Source organism: Dipodomys ordii, unplaced genomic scaffold (assembly GCF_000151885.1).
Source record: "Dipodomys ordii isolate 6190 unplaced genomic scaffold, Dord_2.0 Scaffold179, whole genome shotgun sequence".
NCBI classification, from domain to species: Eukaryota; Metazoa; Chordata; class Mammalia; order Rodentia; family Heteromyidae; genus Dipodomys; species Dipodomys ordii.
The window spans coordinates 232,128-240,003 of NW_012267395.1; the positions used below are offsets into that span (position 1 = coordinate 232,128).

A 7,876-nucleotide genomic window follows, 5' to 3' on the forward strand; every position below is an offset into this window, starting at 1 on the left:
CGCCGTGCGACGCGCGCCGGCGGCCCCGCTGCGGAGTCCCCGCTGCGGAGACCGGGTTCGCCTGCGGCGTCCCGGACCCGGAAAACCCCGTGGACGCGCCTGCCTCCGAAGAGACCGTCGGAGACGTCCAGGGACCTGTGAAGTCGAGGAAGACGGGCTTGCGCTGGAGACTGGAGTCAACACTAACGTCAGTGCCGGGCGCCGCGGCTCACGCCGGTCTTCCCGGCTCCTCAGGAGGCTGAGACCTGAGGATCGCGGTTCAGAGCCAGCCCGGCAGGAAAGCCGTGGGACTTATCTCCAGTTAACCACTAGAAAACCGAAAGTGGCGCTGTGAAGAGCGCGGGGACAGCGCCCAGGCCCCGAGTTCAAGCCCCACCAACAAAAAGAACTAACGAAAGCGGGATGGAGGCGTGGCGTAAGCGTCGAGCGCCGGCGGGGCAGGCTCCGCCCCGGAGGATTCCCAGGCAGTTCGGCAATGACGGTACCACCCTGCAGTCGGCGAGCAGGTGTACGCCCCAACAAAGGGAAAGCCCGTTCACACTCGTAAACAGCAGCGAATGGGGGCAACCCACATGTTCACGCACGGAGGCACGGATAAACAAGATGGCTCAGCACCCCATGCTGTACTACACAGCCCCTGTGTGCGTGTGTGGCAGCGGTGGGGCCCTCTCGGGATCATCCCAGGGCCTGGAAGGCTCTGCAGCTACATCCCCAGGAACACAGTAAAGGTTTTACACCATTCAGTTTGGGCTTGATTTGTGACTGATCCATAGATCTAGCACTAAAGCTCACTCGATGAAGCAAGCCTTCATTTCTGACCTCCATGACTGAGGTGGCAGGAGGGCCCCAGACACTTGCTGAAAGGGCAAGGTTTGTGGGTTTGGCCATGGTTGTGTAACACTGATGGGAGTGAATGTGATTTTTAATACACTTTTTATTGTAAAAATACTGTACAGAGGGGTTAGAGTTACATGAGCAAGGTAACGAGTACATTTCCTATCAAGCATTGTTACCTTCTCCTTTGTTTTTCCCCTACAATCCCTTCCTTCCCTACCCCCACAACTACAGGTGTGAACAAATAACCTAATTTGGGGGCCGGGAAGGTGGCTCAGTGGTAGAGCGCTTGCCTTACATGCATGAGGCCTTGGGTTCGACTCCTCAGCACCACATAAGCAGAAAAGGCCAGCAGTGGTGCTGTGGCTCAAGTGGTAGAGCGCTAGCATTGAGCTGAAGAGCTGAGGCCCTACGACCAACAAAACAAAAAGTACCTTAATCTTCCTGGTTTTGGACAACAACATAAAAATATCACAGCAGGTGCTGGCCCTGAAGTTCCACCAGGGACCGCCCAAACGGGTGGGATCGAGGTGTCTCCATCTGCACAGTGGACAGCCCACCCAAGCTGGGCTAAATGTCATGCCTGTTTTTGAGGACTCAGCATTTTTATTTTTACTTTTCTTGTATTTTCTTAAATTATTCTAACTGATATACAGAGACTTTACAGCTGTGTAAGTCAGGCCATGAGTACATTTCTTTACAGCTGTGTAAGTCAGGTCGCGAGTACATTTCTTTACAGCTGTGTAAGTCAGGTCATGAGTACATTTCTTTACAGCTGTGTAAGTCAGGTTATGAGTACATTTCTTTTTGAACAGCCTGGCTCCTTCTCAATCCCACCCATAAGTTGTATAGTTCATTTGTGAATGTCCCTTTGTAGTTAACTCGCAGGTGCTGATCTTGGCAGTTACACTTGAAACTCTGGACACCTGAGCTGGGCACTGGCAGCTGTTGCCTGTAATCGTAGCTACACAGGAGGCTGAGATTTAAAGGATCATGGTTCCAAATTAACCCATGTAGAAAAGTCTGATACTGTTTCCAAAATAACCAGCAAAAAGCTGGACTAGATGTACAAGACACTATATTGAAAACAAACCTTACAACTTAGGGGCGGGGGGTGGGGGGAGGAAATGAGGTGGGGAAGGAAGGGATGGTAGGGGAAAAACAAAGAAGGAGGTAACAATGCTCGATAGGAAATGTACTTGTTACCTTACTCGTGTAACTGTAACCCCTCTGTACAGTATTTTCACAATAAAAAAAAACTAAAATAAAATTTTTAAAAGCTGGGCTAGAGAAATGGTCAAGTAGTAAGGGGCCATCCTGGGCTGGGAAGGTGGCTCAGTGGTAGAGCGCTTGCCTTGCATGCCTGAGGCCCTGGGTTCGATTCAAAGAAAAAAGCCAGAAGTAAGGGGCCATCTTGAACCAGGAATCAAGTGATTGCAAAACTCAGTTTAAGCCCCAGTAAAACAACTCTGACATCTGTCAAACTGGCAGTCCAGCCGGGCGCTGGTGGCTCACGCCTGTAATCCTAGCTACTCAGGAGGCTGAGATCTGAGGATCGCGGTTCAAAGCCAGTCCGGACAGGAAAGACCGTGAGACTCCTATCTCCAATAAACCACCAGAAAACCGGAAGTGGCGCTGTAGCTCAAGTGGTAGAGCGCTCCCCTTGAGCTGAAGAGCTGAGGGACAGCGCCCAGGCCCAGAGTTCAAGCCCCACGACCGACAAAAAAAAAAAAAAAAACTGGCAGTCCACCTTCAGAAACAAGGCAGGGAAGAATCTCACTAGAACTTCCAGATTGTGAATATGTACCATTTGTTTTTGGAATTGGAACTCAGGGCCTTGTGCTACCAGGCAGCATGAGGCAACTAGAGCCACCCTTCCAGCCCAGCGAATATCTTTTGAGCATTTCATGTTTAGGAATTTCCCCTGAGAAAAGAAATAAAGCATATGTAAGAACTTCTGCACAAAAACATCAAGGACCTTATTGTTTGTGAATACCAAAAAAGGGTCATCTTTTAGTCCTTCGCAATGTGTTAACATGCTTCTGTTTGTTTTATTTTTACACCACTGGGCATGGAATCCAGAATTTTGCTCATACTAGGCAAGCACTTTACCACTAAACCACACGCCCAGCCATTACATTTAATTGTCACAGCTGTCGGGTGTCCTGCCTGCTTTGGAGAGGAGGGATCTGACAGGGTAGCAGGCATTTGGGCCAGTTCAATTAGAATGCAGGCTGGTTCTACACCCTGGCCACAGGCTGCCAGCCTGTGTGCCCCAGATGCCCTCCCCCCACTTTTTCTCCATCCTGGATGGAAAACAACAGAAGTGAGTGGGATAGAACTGTCCAGACAGTTCTGGACCCCTCCCGGCCCCCTGCACAGCCTCTGAGACCACCCTCCCGGCCTCCTGCACGGCCTCTGAGACCACCAGCCTCCCAGCCTCTAAGACCACCAGCCTCCCAACCTCTGAGACCACCAGCCTCCCGGCCTCCTGCACAGCCTGAGACCACCAGCCTCTGAGACCACCACCCCCCCCGGCCTCGGAGACCACCACCCCCCCGGCCTCGGAGACCACCACCCCCCCGGCCTCCTGCACGGCCTGAGACCACCACCCTGGAGCCCCACGCCCATGCTCACAGGGCACCAGGGCTGTCTCTAGAGAAGGACCGAGCATCCTAGGGGCAGAGAGGGCAGAGACTGCACGAGTGAAGGGGGAGGGGTGGAGCCACGCTGCAGCCCCAGGGCAGACAGGGTGGCAGAGGCCAAGGGGCCCCGCCTTGGTGGAGGGCCACGCCCACACAGGACCACACCCTTCCTTGCCAGTGTCCTTGAGCCAGGCCAGGGTGACCAGGCCCCAGACTGCATTGTCCAGCCCTGACCTGCGTTCCTGAGACGCCCACCCGGCCCTGGTCCGGCCGGCGCCTCACTGCGGCTGCCTCCAGGCCGGGCGCTGAGCCAGCTCCCAGCCCCACTGCGCAAGGCTTCCTCAGCCTGCCCCACCCTTCCTGTTGTGCTGCACCCGCTCCCACGAGGCCCATCAGCCTGGCCTCAGACAGCCCATGCCCCCTCCAGCCTGACAACAGTACAGACCACCTTCCTCCCGCCCTCCCTTCCTCCTCTCCCTCAACCTGCCCCCTCCTGCCCTCCCCTCCTCCTGCCCTCCCTCACCCCACCCTCTCCTCCTGCCCCCCCTTCCTCCTGCCCTCTCTCACTCCACCCTCCCCTCCTGCCCTTCTGCCCTCCCTCACCCTGTCCTCCCCTCCTTCTACTCTCCCTCCTCCCTCCCCTGCCCTCAGGCTGACTGCCTTCAGTGTGGAATCAAGAGCACCCAGCCATTTGTGGTTTTGGTTCCTACCAAAGAACTAAAAATAAGAACCAAGAGTTGTGTCTGGAATACTCCATCTAGCCAGGCGCTGGTGGCTCACACCTGTAATCCCAGCTACTCTGGAGGCTGAGATCTGAGGATCAAGGTTCACAGCTAGCCCAGGAAGGAAAAGTCTGAGACTCTTATCTCTAATAAACTACTCAGAAAAAGCCAGAAGTTGAGAAGTGGCTCTGTGGCTCAAGTGGTAGAGCACCAGCCTTGAGCTGAAGAGCTCATGGACAGTGCCCAGGCCCAGAGTTCAAGTCCCATGGCTGGCAAAACAATAAAATCCCTCACCTTGTTTGGGCTGGGAAGGTGGCTTAGTGGTAGAGTGCTTGCCTCACATGCATGAGGCTCTGGGTTCCATTCCTCAGCACCACATAAGCAGAAAAGGCCAGAAGTGGTGCCATGGCTCAAATGGTAGCGCACTAGCCTTGAGCTGAAGAGCTGAGGGACAGTGCCCAGGCCTAGAGCTCAGGCCACATGACTGACAAAAAAAAAGCCAGAAGTGGCACTGTAGCTCAAGTGGTAGAGTGCCAGCCTTGCACACAGAGAGGCTCGCATCCAGGCCAAGTTCAAGGCCCAGGTGGCCATGGTGGTCACCCCGGCAGATCCCCCGATCTGACCTGCCTGGCCAGCCCCACATGGGGCCTGTGTGTGGCACACCTGCCACACCAACCGCTCCTCCCCACCCCCCCCCATGGGCAGCCCACCTCTTAGAAACGTAATCCAGGACTCCTGCACGCTGTCGGAAGCCACGGGAGGGCAGCTCAGCCGCACTCCAGGCAGGGCTGCCGGTATCAGGACAGGGCACCCGGCGCCCCTGCGCCAGTACTCTCCCAGGACCAGTGTGTCCAGCTCGCCCGGCCTTGGCCCTGCAGGCCACTCTTGTCTCCAGCACGTTGTGTGCACCCCCTCACAGGCAGCTCCTTGATTTCTGGGGCCCAGGAGAGAGGATAATGCTGCCCAGCAACATGTCTTGACATCTCCCGCACCATGACTGCAGAGGAGGGCCCTTGCAAAGCCATGCACCCGGCCTCAGGTCAGGATGGCCCAGTCCACACCCTGAGCGGGCCTGGGGGGAGGCCTGGGGGGCTGTGCCAAGGCGACGAATATCCACACACAGCACACACACCAGGGTGCCAGGAGCCTGGGACCAGCCAAGCGTTTCTGCTGGGCTTCAGATCTTTGTGTGCCAGTCCTGGGACTTGAACTCTGCCTGGGCGCTGTCTCTGAGCTTCTTTTCCTCAAGGCTGGCACTCTACCACTTCAGCCACAGCTCCGCTTCCAATTTTTTGGTGGTTAATTGGAGATAAGAGTCTCGTCTTTCCTACCAAGGCTGGCTTTGACCCACGATCCTCAAATCTCAGCCTCCTGAGTAGCTAGGCTCACAGGTATGAGCCACCTGTGCCAGGCCAGATTTTTTTTAATAATTTTTATTGAGATTAAGTGATTACATAAATTTCATAGTATTGTGAGATAGTGATACTTAAAGTCACAAACACATTTTAACCTTCACAAGGCAAATTGTCATCATCATGGTCTACAATGTCTGTGACAATACAACTATTTCTTCCACATCACATAATATGTACGTGTCTCCCTTTGTGTAGTGTCAGCTGTTCGCTCTTTCCCTCTCATTCCCTCCCTCCCATCGCCGCCCTTGAGTGGCTCAGTTCATTTTCATCAATGTTCAGTGCAGCTGAACATTGTTGTTATATATTCTCTGTTGGATCTTTTCCCATTTTCCTCTGATTCTGTGCCCTCCTCCTAGCTCCCCTCAGGTGTGCACACACACACACACCATATATGTGCTCTAGAACATAAAGACATTTAATAATGATATGACAAAATGAATGGAGGTCCTTTGTTTCTTGGGTCCTGTTTACTTTTTCATATCTCCTTGCATTTTGGATTTAACATTCACATATCAGGGAAGGGCCAGGTTTGTTTGTTTTTTTGTTGGTTGTGGGGCTTGAACTCTGGGCCTGGACGCTGTCCCTCAGCTCTTCAGCTCAAGGCGAGCGCTCTACCACTTGAGCCACAGTGCCACTTCCGGTTTTCTAGTGGTTTACTGGAGATAAGAGTCTCACGATTTTTCTTGCCCAGGCTGGCTTTGAACTGTGATCCTCAGATCTCAGCCTCAAGAGTAGCTAGGATTACAAGCGTGAGCCACTGGCGCCCAGCTAGGGCCAGGTATATTTTTTATATTGCCTTATATTACTTATGAAGGGAGTAATTGTTACATTTCCACACATTTTCAATATATTCCGGCCAATTTCACCCCCTCTTGCCCTTTCCCTTCCCAAAACAATTTCAACAGGTTTCATTGATGCGTATTTGTCCTTGCAAAAGATCTACTTCAACGAGATTCACCCTCTTTAGTCCTTTCACCAGTACCCAATCCTGACAGTTGGCTCCAGATTTTTAAAAAATAAGTGATGCCAGGTGCTGGTGGCTCATGCCTAAAATCCTAGTGAGATCTAGGATCACGGTTCAAAGCCAGCCCAAACAGAAAAGTCTGTGAGACTATCTCCAGTTAACCACCAGAAAACCAGAAGTAGAGTCTGTGACTCAAAGAGGTGGAGCACTAGTCTTGAGCAAAATAGGGCTCATGAACAGTGCCCAGGCCCCAAGTTCAAGCCCCATGACTGACAACAACAACAAAAGTGAGTTTATTGAGATGTAATTCACATACCATATAATCTGTCCAGTATAGGGGCATAATGCCATGGGTTTTGCAATTCTGACATGTGCATCCATTGCTACAACCAATTTTAGAACATTTTCATCAAAATTGGGACATTTTGGGGCTGGAAAGGTGGCTCAGTGGTAGGGTGCTTGCCTTGCATGCATGAGGCTCTGGGTTCGATTCCTCAGCACCACATAAGCAGAAAAAGCTGGAAGTGGTGCTGTGGCTCAAGTGGTAGAATGTTGGCCTTAAGCTGAAGAGCTGAGGGACAGCGTCCAGGCCCAGGCCCAGAAGTTCAGGCCCCACATATGGCAAAAAAAGGGGGGGACATTTTTATCAAATGAAACCCCATATCCACTAGCAGCCCCTGTATATTTTCTCTTCCCCTAGAAAACTGGAAGCCACTTATTCTGCTTATTCTGGATATGTCCTATGAATTTTGTTGTTTTTGTTTTTTGTCTGTCCTCAGGCTCAAACTCTGGGCCAGTGCACTGTCCCTGAGCCTTTTTTTGCACCAAGCTATTGCTCTACCACTTGAATCACAACTTCATTCCAGCTTTTCTTGGTGCTTAACTGAAGATAGAGTCTCACAGATTTTCCTGCCTCAGGCTGGCTTCAAAAGATGACCCTCAGATCTCAGCCTCCTGAGTAGCTGGGGCCACAGGCGTGAGCCACCAGTGCCCAGCCAAAATATTGTATTCACCATCCACATCCTGCGGTGTTCTGAGGGCTTGGTTCTCTTAGTTGGCCAATAACACTCCGTTGGCAGCAGTGGAAATGTAGCTCAGGACGGAGGGAGTTCTTACCTAAGCCCACGCGAGACCCCAGTTTTTGTGGTCAGAACTGAATGGTACAGACTTAACATGTTTCCTCTTCCTGTTTGACCATGACAAAATTGTGACAAACACTGGTGCACCATCCGTGTGACCTCGCTTTCCTTTCCGTTCTCTGGCTGGCTCCTGCCTGGACGGGCCGTGGCCAGGGCG

The 7,876-nt window shown here is 52.5% G+C and overlaps 2 protein-coding genes across 2 annotated transcripts in view; both read right to left on the reverse strand.

Moving 5' to 3' along the window:
• The window catches only part of Zc3h3 (zinc finger CCCH-type containing 3), an 81,819-nt gene extending 81,007 nt beyond the window's left edge, over window positions 1–812 (reverse strand). The window contains exons 1-2 of the mRNA XM_013033830.1: window positions 793–812; window positions 53–135 (exon numbers count right to left, since the gene is read on the reverse strand). Coding sequence (XP_012889284.1) covers window positions 53–135; window positions 793–812 — 103 coding nt within the window. The remainder of the gene's footprint in view (window positions 1–52; window positions 136–792) is intronic.
• Window positions 813–3,467: 2,655 nt separating this feature from the next.
• Window positions 3,468–7,876, reverse strand: part of Mroh6 (maestro heat-like repeat family member 6) — a 24,935-nt gene continuing 20,526 nt past the window's right edge. Inside the window, exon 9 of the mRNA XM_013033832.1 lies at window positions 3,468–3,509. Coding sequence (XP_012889286.1) covers window positions 3,468–3,509 — 42 coding nt within the window. The remainder of the gene's footprint in view (window positions 3,510–7,876) is intronic.